Consider the following 27500-nt stretch of genomic DNA (forward strand, 5'->3'; position numbering starts at 1 on the left):
AATACACACACAAAAAGCAGTCCCTAAAATCTGAGCTGCAAACTAGCTCTAAATTTGAAGCTTAAAACAAGGGAAGAATAAGATTTTCAAAATTCCTTCCACCATAGACGAGAATGAGAAGTCCTCCAGCGGCAAAGTCTTCGCGTGTTATCAAACATAAAGGTCTCAGAGAAATGCGATAAAACTTAGTCTATTATCCTATAAACTCTAAGGAACGTCAATTTAATACCTATTGCTATACACACAAACGCGCTTTGCCCTTGGGATTCGCTAACGGACCGAACTTAAGAATCTGAAGCGGGCCAAGAGACGGGGTCCCAGGTGCCACTGGGCCCAGGTGGGTATTTTGCAGTGGACGTAAGAAGTAGCCGCCCCAGTCTTTTGAGTCAAGGAATTAACGTGCACTTGCAGCCCACCGTATAATTATGCTCATTTTTATCTCATAGGAGTGACGTCACGCCAACATTTTACTGGCGATTTTCGCCAAGACCCACAACAGGTGTTTCAAATGGCTTTTATTTTTTGTTTACTCCCATTCGATCTTACTTATTATGAAAAACAACAATAATGGTTATACTGGCTTTAAATATATTATGAACAAAATGAAATATGTTCACTACGACAATACTGACGAAAATATTCACGAATAATACATAATAGGTACACGTTACAGATCTCTCTCTCTCTCTCTCTCTCTCTCTCTCTCTCTCTCTCTCTCTCTCTCTCTTTTATATATATATATATATATATATATATATATATATATATATATATATATATATATATATATATATATATATATATATATATACACACACATACACATATATATACCTATATATATTATACATATATGTCTGTATGCATAAAATGAAGACATCAATTGCAAGGCATACTAAAGTAACATGTTAACAAACAAAATCTCTTCCATATCCGTTCGGCCAACAGATGCTGCCCCTCTTGTTAAATATAAGAAAAAAATTATAGAAAAAAAAACTCTGCAAACAGACCGTGTAAGGGATGGAAGGCCATGTAAACTGCTGCGCGAGTTGATTTGTGGACTTAGTTTGAATATCCTAATGTACAGTACGTAATCTTACTCAGAGGAGCACTGAAAAAGCTACGTGCAAGTACAAGGTTTTACCCCTCTCTCTCTCTCTCTCTCTCTCTCTCTCTCTCTCTCTCTCTCTCTCTTTACACACTAACAGTTCGTGTCATGAGAAAAGATTTTATAATTGTCAACACATCGTTCATAATAATGGTTATATTCACCTATAACATTCACGTGTAATTTTCTTACCAATCCAATTGAGACTAATTACATGCTGTTCTACCCCAGTTACGTATTCAACCATTTCGGTGAACTGGCAGTCAACCAAAATTTGAAGTCGATCCCACTTCATAAGACTATACTTTTAATAGGTATCTTGTTCTTTTACACCATTCTATCTGCTGATAACTTTAATGCAGTAGTTTTCAACTAGGAGGAATTCCCCCCAAGGGGAGAATTTCAGAGTTTCAGGGGGGAGGGTAATTGTGACCAAGGAATTTTAGTATTATATGCATATTTAGAATGCACCTTTTGAGGCAGACAATTTTGGAAAGGGGGGCCAAAAAAAGGTTGGGAACCACTGCTTTAATGTATTCACATCACCATTATCAGGTTTATCCTTTGTTTTTTTTTTTCTTATAAACTGGCCTAACCTCATCTCCACTGTATTACACCATATTAAATTCTTTTGTTTTCATTTTATTCATTGCACCACATTTAATCTATTTCTTATATTAATAACTTCTTTGTTAGTTTCATATCTGCCATACTTAACAACGTTAACAGTATTGTTAATTTAGGGTAACACTTATCTCACCATTTCTATATTACCATACTTTATATTACTAATCAAAATTCTACTTAATCGTATTTCATAAATAGAACATATTTAATTATAAATGCTTTTCAACTTACGATTTCATTTTAATTGCTCCATCAGATATCAAACCAATTTTCAACCCGTTTTATCTACGTCTTCAATAAAAATGTCATTCCTTTAATGTAGGGTCTAATTTCATCACTCTTCTCTTCAGGTACCCTAAACTACTATTCCTGTTTTACCTTTCATTATGGTCTACAAGCCGCTATTCAAATGTTTCCTCTTCTTTTAACACGAATCGATTCCATCGCCCATTTTTTTTTTTCTTGCTACGATCGTTGTTTTTCTTTCTTTTACATTCACTGACTTCGTCAGCCATACTGCCTCTCGTTACTTGTATTTGTACAAGTATTCCTGCCTGTTTTTCCTCAGTGTTCATCATTTGTCCTTACCTACCACATTCAGCAAATTTCAATTCACCTCTCTCGTCGGTTCTCCTACACGCATCGATTCAGCTGCAAGAGGAGAGACCCGCCCCGAAAATTTGGTAAACCTTAAAAAGAACAGTGAACTTTGGCACCCTGGAACAAGAACTCTTCCGCGCACGTGGGTGTCGCGATGAGTCCTCCTCCTCAAGACGGCCTTGAGATTTTGCCTGTACGTTTTGCTTCACGCCCAAAAGCCCGCCTCCGTCAAGCGACTGCAGCTTCAGAATTTTGCCTTAACTTCATTTTTTTTTCTTAGACTTTTTATTTCTGTCTTCGTTTTTTGAAGGCGGACACAGAAGGGCATGGCTACCCTAATCGATATCAGTTACGGCAAGAATTCTATATTAATGGACTTCTCTTATTTGATGGTAAACATATACTTTAAAAACAAAGATGAAAAACCTGCTTAACTACACAAAAAAGTGCACAAGCACATGTAGATGTTTGCATGTACATTCGTGCGTACTTTAATGTACGTGTAAATATTTATATAAAAAACAATTATTACGGTATACTGACTTAAAATGCTTAATTTTCACATGTACCTAATTTCATTGCCTAATTTTATCGAATAAAATGAACGAAAGTATATGGTACTCTTAAAATCTACAGTGTTAATTTCTCGACATGAATATGAAAACAATAACCGAGCCTGTGAACACAATTATTATTATTATTATTATTATTATTATTATTATTATTATTATTATTATTATTATTATTATTATTATTATTATTATTATTATTATTATTGAAAAACTGCACCGACGCAAAATATTAATTGAAAGTAAAAATTATAATAACTTAAGAAACAATTTACAAATTTTACTTACGCTAGCACTGGAGTACGTGCATTAGACATGAAAAAAAAATGCAAGAGAACAAAATGATCCAGTTTATGTGAAGCGTATGACAGGTCCAGTTCGAGCAACGGCTGAACCCAAATGAGGCTTAACGGGTTCGACGAAAGGAGACTCGGGCTGATAATGCTCGTCAACGCTGGTGTCTGAATTAATGTGGTTTCAAACAAGCGACTGTTTAGCGCCGTATAAGCCCACAGCAGGCGCCAGTCTCCCTCCTCGCTCCCGACCCATCGTATCCTGGGGCGATTCAACCCATCCAGGACAACCACCCCACCAGAGGAACACAAAGGGGGGAGGCAGGGGGGTGTGGAAGGTTAATTTAGCAACTGCAAGTAGCGACCATTAGAAAATTGTTATCGTCAGTATTCTTAGATTAAGCTAGCCTTATGCTGGCACGGGCTCTTGCTCTAGGGCAGCCCGAATGAGTAAATTATCAGAACGGAATCCAGTACTCGTTACAATCCACACAAACAAAATCCTTCTTTCCGAAGTTAAGAGAAAGGACCTTCTCAAACATGCCCATAAGAGCAGACATTACCTAAACCAAACTATGTATAGTCTCTATGCTTCCCACATCCAAGGAAATGCCTGAGATAGTAGCGGCCTTCACCTGACTCATTAACTAGCGGCAGTTAACAGATGCGGTTATCCTGCAAGGCGGTAGTGGTCACCCCATCCAGCTTCCACAGACCAACACCTTAAAAGGAGATCTATCGATCCGGATTCTTGAAAAAAAGACGCATCCGAGCGTTGGAAAAAATATTAAAAAAATAAATAAAAGGCTTCATTCAATGTCCATTAATTTTATTCCTTTAATGAGATTATGATGTGACAGTTTCGTTATATATCTGGGAACACAAAAACATACATACCTACATATATACACACATACCTTATATATATACATACATTATATATATATATATATATATATATATATATATATATCAGGCCTTCAGGTTGTCAGGAAGTCTTTTTGCAATAAGGCTGTTAGCGCCATACTTATATAAAACTCCCTTCTAAATATCACAAAAGTACCTGCCTCTTTATTACAGAACAAGAACACATGCTAAAACGTTAGGACAACTACAATCATCAATTTGGTGCATCGCATGCACAAGAACTACGTCCATTAAGGGATATGCTTTCAAAGAGCAAAGGCCAATGGAGCAGGAACAACCAACTGTCCTTCCATAGCCCAGGTTCGATTATGAGGAAAGGAAAAGAAAGAAAGGGGTTTAACCTGTTTCTCACTGGAAGAAAGTTTATAAATTTGGAAGAACAGAAGCAGGTTGAGAATTTTACAAAATGAAATAAGCAGCACTCATACAAATGTATCCTGCGTCCGGAGAGAGAGAGAGAGAGAGAGAGAGAGAGAGAGAGAGAGAGAGAGAGAGAGAGAGAGAGAGAGAAAGTATGTGACAAAGAATTCATAATCCATCCACAATTCTAGTTTCATTTTCAACCTATACAACCAAATTACCTAAAAAAAAAACCGATAATCTTTTTAAATTCTACGAAATACCTACTCCACTAAATCTCTCTCTAAAAAAAAAAAAGACAACGCGACTAATCCAATAGTCATTCACTATTATTTTTCCTCTTGTCCGTCGATGAAAAAAAAAATTGCCCGTTATGCCCAATTCCTTTCTTTCATTCCTTCTCCCTCTATTCTTCTAACTGAATTTTTACCCTCCGCTTCTTCTCCATTTTGGCCCCTTAGATGAAATAACTCGGCCAAGATTAGCATTTACCGTCTTCATACAGCGTCAGTCGGAATATAAGGGCCTCTTCCAAGCGTTTATATAAAACCATTAATACCCTTTTAGGGAGTAGGGCATCTCCCAAGTCGACCTTGGTATCATAAAAAGGGGCTTATGACCCTTCCCCTCAGGCTAGTAATAAAAAATGTGAGTGAGACATTGTCTCTGAATTCCGTTTCTTTGTCTGTCTGTCTGTCTGTCTGTCTGTCTGTCTGTCTGTCTGTCTGTCTGTCTGTCTGTCTGTCTGTCTGTCTGTCTGTCTGTCTGTCTGTCTGTATGTATTCTGTCAAAGACTGGTAACATTCCGTTTAGGTATAAAGATTCGTTCATCTCAAAATGCATGCGACCAGGTTTTTAAGATAACAAATTAATTAATAAACTATAGCAGAGATATTATTACTAGGGAAAAATGAGTGACATAAGCAAGTAATGCTATCATGCACCACAAAAAATTTGTCAGATATAATAAATCAAGTTTAAGGAACAGCTTCAAAAACTTCTTTTTCCATTAACATGTAGGCTATCTACCTAACACTTTCTACCGATTTAAAACTGGGGTGAAAAGGCCAGTCTAAAGTCGTATAATCAGACCAATTTCTTAACATTAATGAAAATGCAATCCAAAAACAAAAACAAAATAATGAAAAATTCGAAGATGTCCTTTTAAAATATAAACAACATGTCATTGTAATGCAACGGATTTGTAAGGACCAATTTCATAATGAATAAATAAACCTCTATTAAAAGGAGACCTTCGTTTATCTGACGGTAAATGAATTGCTACACAGACAACTCAACCTTGAATATTCAATGAGAGAGATAGAGACTACTCTGCCTGCCTTTCGACTGTATTCATTTCCACTGACACTAACCATGTCATGTTATCATGAACTGGATAAGTTTTTAGTATTTCCAGATGTCTTATATATATATATATATATATATATATATATATATATATATATATATATATATATATATATATATATATATATATATATATATATATATATATATATTATATATTATACATATATATATTTACATTTATATTTATATATGTATATGTGTGTGTGTTTTAGAGTATATCTGCTTTTAATTAATTTCCAAACCAGTAAGAAACCAATATTTTCTTTGTAACAGCCCTTAAGTAAAATCTGTACCGGACATGAGCACAGACAAGTAACGATGAAAAACACACGTTGCTTAATCTCGTCTAGCCTGATGAAACCTAATCGTCACTGAATAGTATAAGCGGCAGTAAGAAAATCGATATAGGAAGAGTTTGTAATGTTAGAAAAAAAACTGATTCCTAGAAGAGTTGCAATATTGGAGACAAGCTATTGTTGTTGACACACTTCGAATAATGACGCAATACTATACGAAAAAGATAACTGAATGAATCCTATAATAATAAAGTAGGAGATTGCTCTGAACTTTTTCTCTATACTGTGTATCATTGTAATCCAGCGACCTAATGCCTCTCCCTTGAAAAATTCACCAGCGTGGATTTGCCTCCTAAAAGGTAACACTCCAGCAACCTACGCCATACGTCACCATCACCATACATCACCGAAAAAAGTTATGCATCACCGACAATCAGCAACTTGCAAGTCATCAAATCAGGTATTCATCACCATCAAAGTGTTGTATTGGTCAAGCCTAACCAAAGACTCCGAAGTAGTATGAAGTTTTATCTCTTGAAAGGATTTTTTCAACAGAGCAAGTTACACAATTCAGTTAGCACTGAATTTCTAGACTCAATTGTTCATTATTACATGTGTATTCTTTTTAGTGTTTTATGTAAATATCCTGGAAATCTCAGATATTTTTTCCTTTTTTTAATGCTCATTATCATCACTGCCATAAACTTTTAATTTTTACCTAATTGAGAAAATTTTAAAATGGTAACAGAATGTTTTAAATACACGTACTTCAAAAGTTCATTCCACCTTCTTTTGTGATTTCACATAATTCTCTCTCTCTCTCTCTCTCTCTCTCTCTCTCTCTCTCTCTCTCTCTCTCTCTCTCTCCCCTTCCTACGTACGGATTTATGGCACCAGTGCAAATCATGTCGGCAATAACTCTAGCCCCAAAACAGGTTTTCACATAAACAAGTATCGTGAATAATATTACACATCCCAAATACCACGAGAAAAAACTGTCTCTTTACACAAGCATCTGAGTAGGAACTCACTCACTCTCTCTCTCTCACACACACACACACACATATATATATATATATATATATATATATATATATATATATATATATATATATATATATGTGTGTGTGTGTGTGTATATATATCTATTTATATATTTATATATATTATATATATATATATATATATATATATATATATATATAATGGATATAATATATGAGCGCGATAGCGCAAGTGTTTTTAGGCCTATGTATCTGACGAATAGAAAATTAAGGTTTACAATGGAAAATACATAAACATGAATAAAACTTTGAACACTAACCCAGATTGCTGGGATACTTCTTTTGGTAAACAAGCCCAAAAACAGAATTCAGATTTCCTAATGCATTGCAGAAGAAAAATTATAGAACTTAAAGTAGCAGACAGGTACCGGATATCAAATAAGTGCAGGACTTGGCGCGAAATCTTTGTACCAAAACAGACGCAAACCGCTACATTCTCAGCCGTGCCACATCACATACTGATGAATTAATCAATCACTCATTCCGCAAAAGGAATCTAGACAGCAGTACCTACAGGTCACTGAGTTGAGATGCTTGCTTTCTCTGTCGTTTCCTTTGAGATAAAAATACTCTAGACTAAAAAGAAAAATCTGTACTTATATAACGACGTTGAGCCATAACAAGAGACAACTCAATTAAACTAGTACTATCAAATTTGGCAATCAGAAAATCATACTTTAAATTTTCACGAATTTTAATTTGTTTATGAACAGGTGAAAATTATTTAGCGCCTGTTTAGCCCACACCACCCACCTACTTGATATATATATATATATATATATATATATATATATATATATATATATATATATATATATATATATATATATATATATGTATATATATGTATATGTATGTATATGTATATATGTATATATATATATATATATATATATATATATATATATATATATATATATATATATATATATATATATATATATATATATATATATATATATATATATATATATATATATATATATATATATATATAGAGAGAGAGAGAGAGAGAGAGAGAGAGAGAGAGAGAGAGAGAGAGAGAGAGAGAGAGAATTTTTGGGGCAAGAAACTCGTATTACTTCACCGCATTCTTAAATGTTGCATCAAAATCGCTGTAGGACAGAGAACCACTTCCTTGTAACTGATAAACTGATTCGCCTAGTTCAACTTTGGTCTCCTACGGAGCACTGAGGACAAAAAAAAAAAAATAAAAAAATAAAAATAAACCTCGGTTCCAAAACGAACAGGGCTGAGACCCAACCAATCGAGTTCCATTACACGAAATTAATGGCTGAATTATACGGAACTTGGGCACTGATTGATTAACTAAATGATTGAAGGTTATTTGGTCGCTCCAAACATTTGTTTGGGAAGTTAGAACAAAAATGAACTCTGATTCTTCTGTCCGCAAGTAGAGTGACTGCGTGTCAACGCAAACGACAGAACCCACAGCGGAATCCACCATTAATCACTCCGCACTGTCACCTGGAGGCTGAACGAGGTGGCAAGAAAACAAGCACTATGCAGGGACAGTTATTCACAGAAAGCAATATCTAAATATGAAAATATTCTTTTTAAAAACTTAACTAAGCTTAAACAGGCAATCTTTGAGATAGAAAAAATGTTGATCCACATACTGAAGGTCACATTTCAGACAGCAAAAAAATATTTAGTCCACACAATCAAGATTTCACTTAGAAAAAAAACTACAAAAATGTGTTAGATATAGTGAGGAACTCATCAAAAATAACAAAAATCTCGTGCAACCACGCAGACTTCCTCTGAAACGAGTAAGACCTCGCCCGGAGAACGCAATCGAATCAACAATTACCGACAATAATTAGCGTAAAATGGCCCAAGGCGAGCACCGTCTTTTCTGGACGAGACTCCGCCGACGGAAAACGTGACCAGGGAATTAAAGATCTCTCTCTCTCTCTCTCTCTCTCTCTCTCTCTCTCTGAGAGAGAGAGAGAGAGAGAGAGAGAGAAGATCCGGGGACCAGTTGGAAGCTCAATATTCCAACTCCATTTACAACTACATTCTGAATAGAAATGACCCGTCTCTTTCGATAATTAGCTGAGCTGTGCTTTAAAAGGCATCCCTGAATTGCGTTTAACGCGTCAGAAACAGGTGCGTTCGATGACAGTGTCGTCCATTTTCTCTCTCTCTCTCTCTCTCTCTCTCTCTCTCTCTCTCTCTCTCTCTCTCTCTCTCTCTCTCTGAACCACCTGCTGGACTGCTGAAGGATGGTTGGTACTTGTACAGTGTTAAGGCGACACTCACCTAACGCAGTAATTAGTATTCCTGTGCTTCTCAAGGCCTCTGAAGCATCAGTTTTTAAATAGAAATTTGTGATCAAAATTCATGATGAGAATTCAGTTGGGCTATCCTCCGAAAGAAAGAAACATTTAGCAAAACACTATTATTGTAATTAACTACTGATTATCAAAATAAAATTTATTATGTTACCTAATATTTATTACTTTCCTGTTAATATTACGCTTTTACTACTTTAAAACCACAAACTAACTACGTAATCGTAACAGGAATTAAAACGGAATATTGACAACTTATTTTGAGATTTAAACTGAACCTATATTTGATTTAAAATGAAAACATGAGAGAGAGAGAGAGAGAGAGAGAGAGAGAGAGAGAGAGAGAGAGAGAGAGAGAGAGAGAGAGAGATAATTTAACCGTTGGTTGAACTCAGCTCATTTTTAACCATCATCATCATCATCATCTTCGTAGTCATCTCAAGCCTACTTCATACAAGCCTCCCAGCGCCGCCCACACATCCACTTACATTCTGGTCCCGGTCACGCCCACAATCGCCCACGTGACGCTACAACGTACACACACGCACAGTATAAACACTAACTGCCTTACTGTAAAGCTGAGTTAGTTACTCGAGAGCTTGACCTCGCCCTGTGTTTTATTGCAAGATGTTCCAGTCAGTCGCCAGAATCCCAACATTGGAAGACTGATGGAAGGCTTTGCTTTTAGTTCGTTTGTCTCCTTTCGTCTGTAACTGTATTAAGCTTACAAAGTTACAAACAGATTTTCCTCATCCCCAAATCTCAATTAATTCTAAAGGTATAATCAAGCGGGAAAAGCTAACTCACATTTACAAACGCTAGCGCAGATTCTTCGTTCGCTCAATTACTATTGTCTAGGCTTTACCCCTTTCCAGACAGAATCAGTTCTGTGCTTTCCGGAATTACATCTACATGGGATACACGGACTTTGGTACTGAAGAACTGAATCATAACAAACAGAGCAACCACTGTGCATTATTATTCAAGTTACAAATAAGCAACAGGATGCAAGTCCTCAATAAAATGTTGGCCTTTTTATGATTAGCAAAACTTAATTCGGTTCGGCCAACGCACCTTTGCATCACACAAAAGTTCACTCAAAAAAGAATCTACATTGCCACTTTAGTAGGTGAAAGAATCTACATTGCCACTTTAGCAGGTGGAAGCATCATAACTCGACAATCAAAAGCAATACCATTTTACCTTGCATTTTTTCTTTCATTCTGTGCTTGAGCCAAAGTTGGTTTGGGCGAGGGATAATGAAACTGTTCGACACTACCACGGTGGCAGAATTCCAAGCATTTCTCGATGACCCGTTAATCTATTCACCCTGCATGATATTTGCATAAGCAATGATAACATACTAGGCCTGCTGAACTCCATGAACTGTTTTAGCGTATTTCTGTCAATGCATTTCGTACACTGTAAAAGTAATGTGTCTGAGTCAATTTAACTATCATAAAAAAATAAGGTTTCTATGATCGGCTTCATAATTTTCACATATTTACCATTTTACCTTGCATTTTTTCTTTCATTCTGTGCTTGAGCCAAAGTTGGTTTGGGCGAGGGATACTGAAACTGTTCGACACTACCACGGTGGCAGAATTCCAAGCATTTCTCGATGACCCGTTAATCTATTCACCCTGCATGATATTTACATAAGCAATGATAACATACTAGGCCTGCTGAACTCCATGAACTGTTTTAGCGTATTTCTGTCAATGCATTTCGTACACTGTAAAAGTAATGTCTGAGTCAATTTAACTATCATAAAAAAATAAGGTTTCTATGATCGGCTTCATAATTTTCACATATTTAGTTCCCACGGGTCAATTCAACCAGAACATTTCTTACGGTCAATTTCAAAACCACTAAAGACTATTTCCACATTTAATTCCAAGAATTACGAAACTTGCCTACACTTCATGATGTTATCGTCACACATCATGAAATCCCGGTCACGAAATATTTTCTGGTCACTTTTAAAAATTAAAAAGTTCATCCTTTCTGACAATCTACCTGAAGTTAGATATTGCCCAATACAGAGGACTGGCCACGTCAATCTGGTTATTTCATATATCAACTGCGAAGGGCACTGACTAGGATAATTAGGCAATTATCTCAACAATTACCGTACCACTATTATTGGTAATGATAAACACCTCTACATAATTTATAACTCTTAAAACAACCCAAAACTACAACACATCAAGAAGAAGCAATTCAATGAACACTGACACACTATATATATATATATATATATATATATATATATATATATATATATATATATATATATATATATATATATATATATATATATATATATAATATATATATATATATATATATATATATATATATATATATATACATATATACTGTATAATAAACTAATGTTTATGTACAAAATTATAGCATAATTATCGTTTCCTCACCTACCACATGCTACCCTATATCGTCACATCAATCAGGTAGGTACACAATCTCCAATAAAAGTGAACTTGATACGTGCAGAATCCCACGTTTACTGATATAGATTTAGCTCATGAATTAACAAGCAATCAAGCCGGATGAAAACCAGATGCAGCAGCAGTGGCAACAACAGCAGCAGCATCTAGTAAGGCCAACCGGTGGCCGATCTAATGAAACCATTTGAATTGTTGATCAGGATCAAAGAGAGACACTTCCTCTCACTGCGCATCTGTAGGCAACGATATAGGTCGAAGGTTTGCGTTTTACAGTAGGTTACAAATGTGAAAACATTTGTACAACCATAAGAAATTATTCTTAACTCGTTACACCACCTGTTGGACTACAGGTCCAACTTATGAGAGTTGAGGACATTATTATGTTGGGTCAGGTAGTAGATAAAAGTCAGGTAGTAAATAATCAAGTAGTTAATTGCAAAAATGAATTTGTTTTCACTTTATTTATAAAGCATAAGTAATGAAACAAGCTTCAAAATGAAAATATAAAACAAAAGTGCAATCAAGACAAGAAAAGTACGGGAGAGCCTTCCTATGGGCACCAGGCTCTCCTAATCTGACTTCCTTTCATGTTTACTACCGAATGTTATCAATTTACCTACCTGAGATCGGCTGGAGTCGGGTGCAAACTTTGTTAAGCAAGCTCTCACGCACGCACTCACACACACACACACACAAGGAGTTGAGATTTTGATAAACTGTCTAAGTCGAAGACAGAAGAGAGGCAGAGCTGAATGGGCCAAACAGGAAAGGGTTAGTGTAAATGAGAGGAAACTTGCGGAATGACTGATGATGGATAATTAAGAGTTGAAGATTAATAGAGAACTTACAATACGGTAGTGATAGTTTATCTGGGTGAAAAAGGTAAACATTCGAAGGAGTAGCTTGTTCCATTGCAAATTAGTGAAGATGATAGAGGTAACATCAAGAAATTACAAAGTTACCAGGAAATTTTATGGTGGGACTTTGGTTAGGAACTAAGACAAATGATAAAATGAACGACAAGGGACGAACAGCGGATTCAGACAAAGAAAAGTATTTGTGGATTAAGTGTTCATTTATTAAGGTTATGTGAAAAGTTCGAAACTTAGAGGAAAGTGTGGCAGTGAAATAAGCCTTCAGAAAGCCATTTCCCACTGTATGCGGCATACATGGACCCTGAAATCCTTATGATAGATTCTATAGAGGTAATGAGGAAAGTGCAGAGGATCTATAATGTAAAAGATAAGTTGTTTAAGCGGTTAAAATGTCCATGACGGAGGAAATGCTTGAGTTAAAATATGTAGATGGAAGATGGCTGGTTTGGCGTATAAGGTCTGAGACAAGGATGTCTTGTCACCACGGCCATTCAGTATTTTTGAGGATGAAGTGATGTGAGAAGTCAGGAAAATGACACCAGATGTGGGTGTAAGTTGTGGAACACGGAAATGAGTTGCGAATGGAGTGTGGCACTGTCGATAACTGCGAATGATACAGTAACGACTGAAAACAGTTTAGAGAAATTGAAGAAACCAGGGAATGAAATTGGATGTGTTTGCAAACAGAGAAAACTGAGAGTGAATGAGAGCAAAGTAAGGTTAGGAGTACAAATGGAACCGCACAAGAAATAGGTAATTTATATGCTTGGCTTTTCCCCTAAATATTATATTGTGTATACACAATATATTATATTGTATATACCTATTTCTTGTGAATGAGAGCAAAGTAAGGTTAGGAGTACAGATGGAATCGCACAAGAAATAGGTATACACAATTTAACATTTAGGGGAAAAGCTAAGCGCTGGGACCTATGGGGCATTCAGCATTCAACATAATGTTGAAGCAACTGTTAGGAAAGAGTCGGAATTAAAATGAAGAAAGATATGAACGGAGGTATAGAAAAAGGATTGAAAGGGGTTGCGGCTAGGGGCGGAAAGGGGCACTGCAAAGCACGTTAAGTAAAGCCTACAGTGCTCCGTGCGCTGACGGCATGCACTAACCCCCTATGGGATGGTGGAAGAATGCAAGCAGCTGATTCGTACAGTTACTTAGGATAATTATGACGGATGATGGTGTGATGTGAGAAAAGGCACGTTCAACTTATTTAACAAAATAATAATCTAGCTTACTTGGCTCACTGACGAGGATCCTATCAATCTTTCACAACTCCTATATAAGGAATCTCGTCAGGCTTGCTACTTCATATACTAAGTACTGCCCTTATTAAAATGGTGCAGTAAGATTCTCTACCTCCCCCACCTCGAATTTCCAGAGCTTTTGTGTAACTCTAACACTTAATTACGACTTTACAACAAACACTAATTAAATGACTACCCTGGAGTTTTTTTTCTGGTACACCCTGAGATTACGCCAACAAGGGATGTTCAGCGGACGCTATGCAATAAAAGAACACCCGGAGGGGGGGGGGAGAAAGGGGAGAAGATACCAGATGCAACACAGGTGTGAAAAAGTCATTAGCACCCAGCTGATACGGCCCATTACAAAATGCTTACATCACAGACGACTTGCCGTAATAAGGAATTATTGCCGGTATGCGAAAAGCCATTCAGGTAGAAATACCGCGGTCGTAAACGTCCAGCGAAGGGAACGACACAGGGCTGTGCGAAAACTGTTTAATTATCCTATTGTAACGGAGCAAGGTCGTCCTGCTTATTATCTATGGCACAGAGAAGAGGAGGAAAGGGAAGTGGGGCTTTCAACACATCGGTGCGTTGATGTAAAAATTGGAGGGAGGAGGGGGAGAAGGGGGGAGGGGATGAATATGTCACTTCAGGGGATTTACGAACGAGTACGATCTGAAACAAGAATCAAAATGATGGCTTTTCAACCAACTTACTGGGACACTCCCTATTCCAAATAATTAAACTTCAGGCACTACAATTGCGCGTCTTGCTAACTTTAATTTACTAAAACTTCAGCACTGATAACTTTAAACGGCTGAAACCTACTTATAAATACCTTTCTGGTTACCACAAGAAAACAACAAAGTTATGCAAAATTAAAGCTTCAGGAAGCGAAACTTACTGGGAATTTTTTCAGCAACGAACAAGAGGATCAGGAGGCAACATGGCTAAATGAAAAGCAAAATGTTTTGACCAACACATTGACTTGAAAACAAAACCATAAAAGTGGGCGCGACTGCAAAACCTACAAACAATAAATACTGACAAGAAAATGTGTGTAAACAACGAAACACTTTATCAATATGTACCATCAATAAAGGGAATATATATAACCGATACTAAAAAATGAACGTGTATTACAGTCAAACACATACGTGTTCACGAAGGCCAAACATTTCATCCTAGATCTCTGCAACATTTTAAGCCGAAGCAAACCCTGAGAAAATATTAGTCAAGAAAATTTGGTTATTTCATCTCGCCATGAGTTTTTCTTACCAAGAAAAATGTCCTCACGATGAGATAGGCGGCATACTAAACTTGGAATGGAATGGAATATAGAATTTAGGCCAAAAGCCAAGCGCTGGGACCTATGAGGCCATTCAGCTATGAGAGGGAAACTGAGAGTAGAAAGGTTTGAAAGGTGTAACGGGAGGAAAACCTCGCAGTTGCACGGTGAAACAATTGTTAGGAGAGGGTGGATAGCAAGATGGAAGAAAGAGATATGAATGGAAATACAGTAAAATGAATGAAAGGGGTCGTAGCTATGGCCGAAGGGACTCTGCAAAAAACCTCAAGTAATGCTTATAGTGTACCACGTGAGGCGCACTGACGGCACTATCTATCCCCTTACGGGGCATACTAAACTTATCATGAGCTATGGTTCCTGTTTTTTATGAAGCCTCTTAACACAAGACTTTTCACTTCAAGAGACCTCGAAATATCTAGATACGTATCACTAAATCCATATCAATAAAGACATGGAGATCTAGATATAGGATACGAAAATAAGTATTTATCTGGTTTGGTGTTGACAGGGCAACTCCCAATGAAGAGAAGATGCAGATCTTACGGTGATCTGTCGATACCTTAAAGCATATACCATACTTCTTAAAACCAAAGGAAATATTTATTACATGAGGCTGGAAACGATTTACTACCCACACTGGACAAGCTTTTTATCCTTAAATAGTGAAAGATGATCTTCTTGAGACTGTTTCGCCGGAAAATCTGTATTTCTAAGAAAGCTTCATTTCCTGAAGAGAATTTTCTATAATGAAATATGGATATAAACTTCAATCACATAATGCACCTTAACTTTTCACTCTAAATACTTCCATATACAAAACTTACCACACTATAACAATACATGACAACTTTACAAATCCACTAATCCGAGGACGGCAAATACATAATCTACAAGACTTACACGACAGAGAAAATACAACTCCTTTACGTCATCGCCATCACCAGCGCATCCCGGGACCAGCAAATAGCGCCGCGTATTCTCCGAGTTGTTGCAAGTCTAGCCCAGGCAGCCCATGCGAGTGAAACCAGTAAACGTCTATGAAGTGAAGCACGCTAGCAGTCCCTCAACGACGCAGCAGGCCTTATATAGCAGAAAATAAACACAAACATCTGAAAAGAGTGCTGTGCTGCTGTTGCTGCCGGGCACCGTCAATTGCGAGGCCAAGAGGTTACATGGGTAGTCGGTGTGGAAAGGCGAGTGCAACCGACGGAAACGAAAAGTGAAGAACGGCGACCATTTTGGTCAACTGAACTAGACTTGACTTTCTCTATTTTTCTCCTTTTTAGCACCATACTCACGTCTGCGCGCGTACGTGTATATATATATATATATATATATATATATATATATATATATATATATATATATATATATATATATATATATATATATATATATATATAGTATGTATGCATGTGTATATGTATATGTATATATGTATATATATATATATATATATATATATATATATATATATATATATATATATATATATATATATATATATATATTTGTCATGGAATAACAATCACACAGAGAAAGAGCTAAAACCCAGAACAGTCGACTCACAACCAGGTACATATTGCACTTCTAGGGTCAACATACTCATACCGAGGTTTTAGGGAACTCACCTTTCGTCCCCTCTCGTAGGGTTACGGAGTCCTATACTGACCAGTCAATTCGTGAGCAAACATACAGTAAAACCACTCCGTTAAGAGATAAAAATACTTGATGTGATATAAACTGGCAAGAGATTGTGAATACATAATTATTGAGAACCTTAGACTCTGTAAAGATAAAATAACAATAAAAAATGGTTATGAACAACGAAAATGAAATCTGCGATGGACATGCAAGGACATAATGATGAAGAACTGGCAAATAGAAAGAGATCTTGGACTCCGTAAATGAAGACCTGAAAAGATACGTATTTAGATACTAATAAAGACGTGGATATCTAGAAATAGGATGATGAGGACCTGAACAATAGATATCTGATGATCTATACAGATGATGCCATAAGAGGAAATGATCGGCGTTGACAAGGAAATTCCCAACGTAAAGAAGACGTAGATCTTGGGATGAGATGAAGAAAGCTTAAGGGTTATATCGGGTGAATTTAGAACTAATGAACGTCATAATTAAGAGAACAGGCCCCGGGAACGGGTTACATGAACCACCAAATGATAGACAGGCGACCAAAAGCTAATAGGCGCAAATGTACGAACTAAATAGAAAGACCTGTGTATTGTGATATTAAATCGACCGAGATGGAAGATCATCTTCAGAAATGAAGGAGTCCGAAGCATACAGAACGAAAAAAAAATATTATGGTACACACTGCTATTACAGCACCGAGGAAGAAGAGCCACTAAGTACACATTCCTATACGGTATCGTACAGGATATTGATGGTTAATTGAATCAGATCGAGGTCAGAGGTCGGGGGTGGAGTTCGATTCCGAACCGTGAGATGCCCTAACCCTGTTTGTTAGTCTTCTCAGGACTCGTGTAGTTTAGAATTCCCCCGCCAGCGAGCTGAAGAGGGCGCCAACTCTGTCAGCTGGAACAGATGACCCACCGCATTCTGGGAAGACGTCAAGCTTACGAAAGAATTCGTCGTCGCTTTTCTAACAGCCTTTTATAGTCAAGAGCTTTAGCCGAGGTTTCCCTCCCGGGATTTCTGACGGCTTCAGTCTATTTTCACTAGCAAAAAAATTATGGACAAGTATAAACACAAGTTTTCCAATAGACATATAGGACAGTCTTTTAATTACATGCATATAGTATGTATATATATATATATATATATATATATATATATATATATATATATATATATATATATATCATAAGACTGTTCCTAATGTCCTTATGGGAAACTTGTCCACATTTTTCTGCTGGAGAAAATAGACTGAAGCCGTCAGTATTCTGGGGAACATACATACATACATTATATATATATATATATATATATATATATATATATATATATATATATACATACATATATGCACACACAATTAGCGTTCTCATCAGTCAAACCATAAAAGGCAACACAGGCAAGAGAAAGGAGGTAAGGATTTATTATTCAAACAACGTCGGCTTAGAGCACGTACTGTTATTTAGCACTGCATAAAAGTAATAACCGCGACAAACTTCCTAAAACCACAAGAATTATATTAAGTTTTTTAACTGCATTGGCACTTTTCATACCGTTTAGATGAGCAGAACATACACATTATATACATACATTCTTCTCGCTGGAATACGTAGTTAACACACATATTACCTTTATACATTCTCGTAGACACATAATATGAGTTCGGATAAGATAAACGTAATATACTGATATATAAATTATATATATTAATATATATATATATATATATATATATATATATATATATATATATATATATAAAGCTTTTCCCCTACTGGGTGACAGCTCCATATAAAAACACCATCGAAGTCATATAATATAACTATATATAAAAGGCTCATCAACACCTTAGTCGACTGCTCCTACACGCATTGCCACTTTCCTCTTGCATGCATACCTCGTCTCCAGAATAGCCAACTAAGGCTCTTCTATTCCACCTCTCCTTTTATAGCATCTAACCAACACCTTCTCAATCGCCATCTCCCAAGCTTATAACTAATGAATTATATACACATTTCACTAACCTATTGTCCCCCATTCCCTCTCGTGGTGAGATTACCTCAAAACACTGATCCATCTTTTCACTTATGCCAACTCGTGTGCACATTGTAGTGATTATAAAGCATATACAAAGCTTGCTGAGTACAACGCATCATATTATCTAGAAAAGAAACTTACGATAAATATATGGAAAACGGAAATAATGAGGACAGTGTACGCAGGAAGGGAAACAACGCTTGACATCTAATACAACACTTGGACTGGAATCATGCCAGAGTAAAGAATAACAATAATATATTAGTATGGTAAGATTTGTATTGATATATGGACATGCATCAAGTTCAGAGGTTAATACTGTAGTCAAAAGATGTTATGAGCATAAAGCTTATCGAATATTACGAATACGCTAATCCCAATTAAAAGTGATAATAATGAAGGGGAGACAGAGACGATCTGAAGATGTCCTTCACACCACCCAAAGGAGAATAGCATGTGATAGTGTCAACTCATTTAGGCACCAGAACTTACAAGACCTAGATCTACTTTGATGAGAACTCCAAGGCGGGATGCAGGAGATGAGTGGAAGTGAAAGCACGAGAAAGACACGAGTGGCGGAATTTCAAAGAGGCCCTTTCCCAATTCCTAATATTCTCTTCCCCAACAAGTGAAATTGTTGAGCGGGGTCCTTAAATGTCGCTAAGAGTAGAAGTCAAAACCAAGTAAATGTAACTGACTATTTAATTCACCTCTAAAAATATTAGTGGAAAAAAAAAATTCATGGGTAGACAACGTGACACACACATTTCTACAGGAGAGTTCCGTGAGGAGATACCATTCATTAGTAAAAATATTAAACAGAACAATATAAAAAAAGGGTGTACATAATACAGTACAGGTGAGATCATTTGAGAAATTTACTGATAATGAGAAATTTGCCGTTTTGTGTTTATGTTTTTACGTTCATCCCCGAGGGGCTGGTACTAGCTTCTTGCGGAGCTTATCTGTAGAATTACCTATTTAACTGCTCACGTAAAGTAATTGAAACACATTAACTGCCGATCAGTGAACAGAAGCGATTGGCTGATCACCAAAGTATGGAGAGGCATAATCTTACAAAAAAAAAAAGATTTCTAACCTTGCAGGAAGGAAACATGAACGCCGAAACTGGTAATAAGACGTACAGTACTCCATAGCGTAAAAAACACAAGATCAATCAAGGCAAGTAAATCATTATCATCAAAACATAAAAGAATTATATTGCAAAACAATGCTAATGATAAAGTTTTTGATGAGAATCTTGAAATAGTGAAGTCTTACTTCCATTATGAAAACTAAACTATGAATTATCGATTCCTTCATCCTTACTATACGAGTTACTAGTTATTAGCCTAATTCCACCATATGAACCATAAAGAACTGATTTACGTCTATAGTTAACAGAGGTAAAGACAGTGCCTGTTCGTCAAGTAAGAGATAGTGGCATAAAATTTAGTATATACATACTAAGTATATCCAACAGACCAAGGTAATATTGAACTAAACAATAAGGAGTTAATGAAACATTAGGAAATCTCACCTTGCAAATGGCTCTGGTTCCAAGATGTACCACTTCTCGATGGGGTCTGTGTTGATAAGCCTAGTCAAAGCTGATTCCGTCAGCGTTACAACGCCAGTTTTCGGATCAGCACTCCACTGGCCTACGTCTAGGCCTATTTGCCTCCCGGAAGATCCCATTGCAGATGAAGATGAATCCCGCACGGGACTGCCTGAAGCGCTTGTTGACATCTTCTACGGTTTACCTTGTAGGGCAATTTGATCAACTACAGTTTTGTTTCTGAACACAACACGATGTGACAATGTCTCCTTGTCTTGGTATACAAGAGGTAAACTAAATTACCGCCGTTCTCAAATGCTAAAGGCTTTTTATTTTACATTCACGCTATTTCGGTTTTCTGAACGTCATTCAAAATAATGCTAAAAACCAACTCCCGTAGTTAGGAAACAATGCCTAGGCCTACGGTTTATTATAGCCCAGACTGATTACAACAATGTATTTTATACTGATATATTCAAAATGTGCTTTCTTTTACGATGTTCAAGAGCACACAATTAGAAATTATTTTCACCCAGTTTTTAGTAATGCTAAAATCACAAGGCTTATAAATGCAAGATTTACAAATGTTGCATAGTTTTTCGGACATGTTTTGCATCTGGACCTCATCTTGTCAGTTCCAATTTTAATTCTGCAGTGGAATTTTGTTCGTGGAAAATATTTGATAACGTATTTTCAATCATCCACTTAGGCCATGCAACCTCACTTGGCTTGAAATAAATTTCCCTTACGTCAACAAATTTGTCTTCGATGATGGCAAATTTTTCTTATCTATGATACCAGAGCAAATACGAACGAATATAACGGTCTACGATAGAGACTGAATATTCGTGATTAGGCGTTACGCAAATGACGACCGAGCAGCCTCAGGAACTGAAGGATGCGAGAACTACGACGAACCCACTTGTTCACACTACCACCTCCAGCCACACACTAGCCAAGAAGTCCGTATCGCCGAGGATTGCTCCTCACCTAACTCGCCCGCCCGCGCGCCTGCCCCTACAAAACCCGCCCCCACAAGTTTGAATACAGTATACGATATAGACTGATCGTGCGTACGATTGCTAGTTTCTGCCAGTTTTTTTTTTTTTTCTGGGTACTTTCACATGACATCACTCTTGTTTAAACTAATAATTAATGAGCATGAGCAATTGATTTTTCATGGTCAGCGACCATTTAATACGTGACCTAAATCTACCCCATTTTCTGTTCATGTTCGTTATCTTGGGGATCAGCCTGCCGTCTCGAATTCTGAGTACAATATTACAGAATGAAACTCTCCAAAGAAATTAAATCGACAGAAAATTAAGAACATGAAGGAATATTTAAAAATAAAATAATGGATAAACAGACAAGCCGTTATCTATATCTGGAAATGTACTAGTAATTTCCTTCAGGCCATGATGAAAATCATGGAAAGTAAATAACCAATCAAAAATTAGTTTTTTTTAACAGGAACTGAAAAGATCAAAGGAAATAAGATGGTCACACATAATCAGTGAGTTTACAAAACAAGGGTATGTGTTAAATGTCAATGCATAAGTATCACATTCCTAGCAGCACAGAAATTCACCACCGCGAAATGGTTAAACTACTCTAGTCATATCCACCCCAGAGAAATTAATTAAATGAGCTGCACACTCCAACGTAAACTAGATTTCCTACCCATCTCACATCACACAAATCAGTAGCTTCGAACTGAGGTTGGTCGTCCCTGTCAATAGACCATGTAAGCTATTTCTTCAACATTTAAGTCCTTAGATTCAACTACTGGTGCCTGCCCCCATAGGAGGGTAGTGCCGTCAGTGCACCTCACGTACTGCGCTGTAGACTTTGTTAAAGGGTGCTTGCAACGTCGCTTCGGCCCCTAGCTGCATCCACTTTTTACTGTACCTCCATTCCAACTTCCTGTCTTCAGTCTTGCTGTCCAAATCCAATTGAGAATTTTTCTCCTAATCCACCTTGAGATCCTTGTACTTCACCTCCTTTATTTTCGGGATCTCTTTACCTTACTGTCCAACCACTCCAACTCCAACTCTTAAGCGCTGAAGGCCGAAAGTGCCCAAATGCTTGGCTAGACAGCCTAAATTTAAGAAATCATAGTCCTCTGTCAATCCTGGATTCAGCATCATAAATTCTACAAGTCAACTACTTAATTCATACATGTCAACCACTTTAATATTCCATGTTAGGTAAGTTATCCGTTGATGTCAATTACTAAAGGCCTTCGTGTCTTGAAATGTCATCTATGCAGTCTCAGTGCGTCAGCCGCATAATCAATTCCAAAATCTTATAAATGTCAACTGCCAAAGGCCTTCTTGTCATTTTTCGCTAGTCCTGCAGGCCAAATAAATATGTCCTTTAATTTGGTCGCGTTTTTCTACTTGGCACTTATTTCATTCATAAATGTCGGGCACATCATTCTACAAAGTCAACTTAGTAAGTTAACAATGAGGACAGGGTCTAGCGATAAGCGATTTCAATACCTAAGGAACAATAACTCGTGCGCCGGTTAAATTCTTCAACTTTTGCTGTTTTAACGTCCAAACATGAGCTGCAGAAGGACGAAAAAATTAAGACGCAATATAGTTACCACATCATTATGATAATGATGGAGGTCGGAATTGCTCACTCGCTCAACCTCTCTCCAGCCCACCCCCACCTCCAAAAAACTAGGCTAATCCTACCTCAAATGTATGCTCTTGAGGTTATTTCATTGCCGAGTTAGAAAAGTGAGGTTATAAGCCCTCACTTCCGAAAGTTAATGTCTTTCATTCTTGCCGTTATGAATCCTTTTCTAATGGCAAAAATTCGCATCTACATATCCTGTTCTTTATCTGCCCTCTCTCATCTTGCAAGCATATTGCAATCTCCATTCATATTTGTTATTTGTGGCCAAAAATATCGCATTATTTTCAGTCTGAAAAAAGTCCAGTTCATAGCTATGAAATTATTTCCATTACTGGGAGTTTATATGTTATTGCAAAAAAGCTAGTAAACATCAAACATGTGTTTTTATCCAAGTTAACAGAAGCTATAATTGAAAACATAAATACACAAATACATAAGCAGTCTGAAAATAAAGGTATCACATGACAGATTAAAGAATCAAAAGAATGTATAAAAACCAGACCTTCCCTGGAGAGGCTCTAACGGCTCCTTAGCACTATACACACACACACACACAAACACACACACACACACACACACACACACACACACATATATATATATATATATATATATATATATATATATATATATATATATATATATATATATATATATACACGTGTGTAAAACTTTAGCATAAATAAAAATGTTTAGATGAAAGATGCTAGAAACAGGAAAATATTACGATCTTTTTTTTTTTTGTAAACAAAACTGTCAAATGTCGTTCCATACGTAAGCCTCGACGTAACGTGTCTCTCTTGAGATATAGTTCCATTTTGCTAAAACTCACTGACTTTCATTTGCGAACGCCTGACCATCTGACTACGCCTGAGCCTGTCTTGTATTTTACCAGGAAAGATGAGTATCCCGCATCTACCCTGTAAATTTTCACTGAGATATCGTATAACAAAAATTGCAATTGAACCATTTGAACCGCGTCTCGGTGTTCCTGCCTGGTACGGCTCCAAGTTAGCCTTCATTAATTCTAAAAGTATTATCCAGACAGATTTTTCATTGCCTATTCTCATTGCTCATTCAGATGTCTTTCGCATCACGATGCCAAACATGTAAAGCTGCTAAATTCCTCCGACGTTTCGGAACCCTCGACTTGTGCCGAGATGAGTTGAGTATTAATGTTTGAGTTTTAATTTTGGTGGTGATATTTTTATTGTTGCTGACCTACTGATGGTGTCTTTGTCATGGCTTTTGTAGTCACTATTACTCTTGTTGTCACCTTTTCATATTTATGGTGGAGTTATGGAGTCGCTACTAAGTGGAGCAGTTTTCTAACACGCAATTTCACAGATAAAAATCATGGACGTGGAGTAAGTTGGAGTAAGTTGCATACCGTTATTACTTTTTAGTTTTCTGTAAAATAAAACTATTGAGGTGGCCATTTGTCCGTCCGTACGCCCTCAGATCTTAAAAACTACTGAGGCTAGAGGGTTGCAAATTGGTAAGTTGACCATCCACCCTCCAATCATCAAATATACCAAATTGCACCCCTCTGGCCTCAGTAGTTTTTATTTTATTGGAGGTTAAAGTTAGCCATGATCGTGCGTCTGGCACCGCTATAGGTTCCAACAACACAGGCCACCACCGGGCCGTGGCTGAAAGTTTCATGGGATGCGGCTGAGTTTCATGGCCGTGGCTGAGAGTTTCATACAGCATCATACGCTGTACAGAAAACTCGATTGTGCCGAAGAAACTTCGGCAAATTTCTTACTTAATAATAGAAGCTGAAATATATCATGACAAAAATATAATCATAAAAGAAATACGAGTATCATAGTGCTGAATTTGGAGACCATAAAAACGCACTTAGGTATATACAGTTAAGTAAACCGCAAGTATATTTACAAATATTAAGCCACAAATATATGCGAAGAAGCACTTTTCAATTCTAATTCCCTTGGGATAGTGAAAATCACTGTCTATCGTCGTTTCTAATACCAAAGGCCCAGGTTCGAATCCTTGCAGGGGCAAAACCACTTATCAGTTATAATTCCCTTTGGGAGCAAGTTATTCACAAGGTACAGTGAATTCGATATTAAACGATATTTGGAGCTTAATATTTGTGAATATAAAAAAAACCACGCGTGTTTGTGACAAAAATTCATATCGTATGTACGTAAAATCTACTTTGGTAGAGTAGTAGAAAATGTTTAATTTACATTTGTTTTGTCTTTTCACTTCAAACCATAACACGAGACTTTTGAAGATTATACAGCTCCCGAAGCAGTAACTTCCAGCTACTTTGGACAGGCATCTTTATCATACGCTAGTCCGCTGGGGTTCGTGTCGTGGCATGCCACTAAGATGTCGAGGTTTCGCGTCTCTCCCACGGAGATGAAAAATCACTGGCTCTGTATCATGATCAGTTACTACTGCAGTGTGGGGTCTGCGGTGGGAGGTTGAAACCAACATTCTTTGGAAACGTGAATTTCAAGTCAATGGCCCCTGTGTGCTTGTTCTATGTGAATAGGTTTCATCTACTGAAATAATAATAATAATCATCATATGCTATTTAAACCCGAAATCAAACAGAAATAACAGTTGGCGAGATAGATTTTGTGTAAGTGAAAAGTTTCAAATACAGCCGTCATTAAGAAACCCAGGCGGCAGGAAATGATTTTTACTATTTCAGAAACAAATGCACAGACGGTGACTTTTTCTTCTATTCATAACGCATGAAATAAGAGGTACAAAAGACGTTTGTTAACGAGGATTACAAAAACAATAGACGTGTATTTCCTTATAGTTTCCTAAGTCATTGTTTTGACAGATAACCTCACAAAACCATAATTAGTCTCATCTAAAAACTTCCGTATTCTGTTAGTAATTTCCATAATTGCATCCAGATAACTGTCGACTGAATGTCACACGGCGTAAATTTTCCGCTGTTTTTTTCAATAGCTGTTCTCTCTCTCTCTCTCTCTCTCTCTCTCTCTCTCTCTCTCTCTCTCTCTCTCTCTCTCTCTCATTAAAACACCTACTTGTTTTCGTCTCAGATTAAACATCAGAGTAGACAAAAAAAAAAAAAAAAGATGGAAAACGCGTTTCTCTTTTCACTCACCATTTTGTTGTTAAGCCGACCTCTAATATACCCCATGAATCCCCCCTAGTATCTGAAATACTGAAATAAAATACTCCCACACATTCTCTTATCGACTGAATTGAATTGAATATAAAATTTAGGCCAAAGGCCAAGCACTGGGACCTATGAGGCCATTCAGCGCTGAAACGGAAATTGACAGTAAAAGGTTTGAAAGGCGTAACAGGAGGAAAACCTCAAAGCAGTTCCACTATGAATCAATTGTTAGAAGAGGGTGGAAAGTAAGATAGAAGAAAGAGAATATGAAAGAAGGTTTATTACCTTATCGTTACGGAGTTTCCTGACATTAAAAACCAATCATCCTTTGTGAGAGAGTATGAAACATCCTTCCGCTTACTACGGGAGTGGCTCCAAAAAGTGTTTGCCTTCCAGTACTCGGCAAGTCGTTTTGGATACGATTTTCCAACCTGGGTGCTACCCACCTTAGTCGTCGACTAACTCCTCAGTATATAATTCACAAGCTTAACCACGAAGACCATTTCATGCACGAGCGCGCACACACACACACACACACACACATGCCTACATACCTAATACACGCAGACATGCATACACATACGCACACACACGTATATTGTATATATAGCCTACATAAAAAGTATGCAAAACGTGGTCAAGGGTGACCCATATAATTTAATACACACACACATATATATATATGTGTGTGTATATATATACATATATATATATATATATATACTCTGTATATATACTGTATATGTACACGTGTGTATACACACATATAAAACATATTAAATTATATGGTTTAACGTTGCCCACGTTTTACATAGTTTGTATGTTTTTTTAGCGAAATACGCTATGCTTCATATATTTTTCTATTTGTAGCACCAAAACTCTATGAGTAATATACTTCCGGTTTAGAGTTACCATCGTCCAGCCCGGGGCCAGCCTGAAGGTACCCTGGTCCCAGCTATGAGGCGGTATATAACGTCCCGTGAGTCGGGACTAGCTGTCTCTCCCATCTC

General features: G+C 36.9%; 1 protein-coding gene across 4 annotated transcripts in view; it reads right to left on the minus strand.

The window, feature by feature from the left end:
* The window catches only part of LOC136826622 (uncharacterized), a 352977-nt gene that overhangs the window by 299401 nt on the left and 26076 nt on the right, over positions 1-27500 (minus strand). The window contains exon 1 of one of the 4 annotated variants that reach the window (XM_067083914.1): positions 20691-22195. The exons of the other annotated variants lie outside the window; for them this stretch is intronic. Coding sequence (XP_066940015.1) covers positions 20691-20899 — 209 coding nt within the window. The 5' untranslated portion in view covers positions 20900-22195. Of the gene's footprint in view, positions 1-20690; positions 22196-27500 lie in introns of those variants that run through there. 4 annotated transcript variants of the gene reach the window in all.

The sequence above is a fragment of the Macrobrachium rosenbergii genome, chromosome 41 (genome assembly GCF_040412425.1).
Source record: "Macrobrachium rosenbergii isolate ZJJX-2024 chromosome 41, ASM4041242v1, whole genome shotgun sequence".
In the NCBI taxonomy this organism is placed as follows: domain Eukaryota; kingdom Metazoa; phylum Arthropoda; class Malacostraca; order Decapoda; family Palaemonidae; genus Macrobrachium; species Macrobrachium rosenbergii.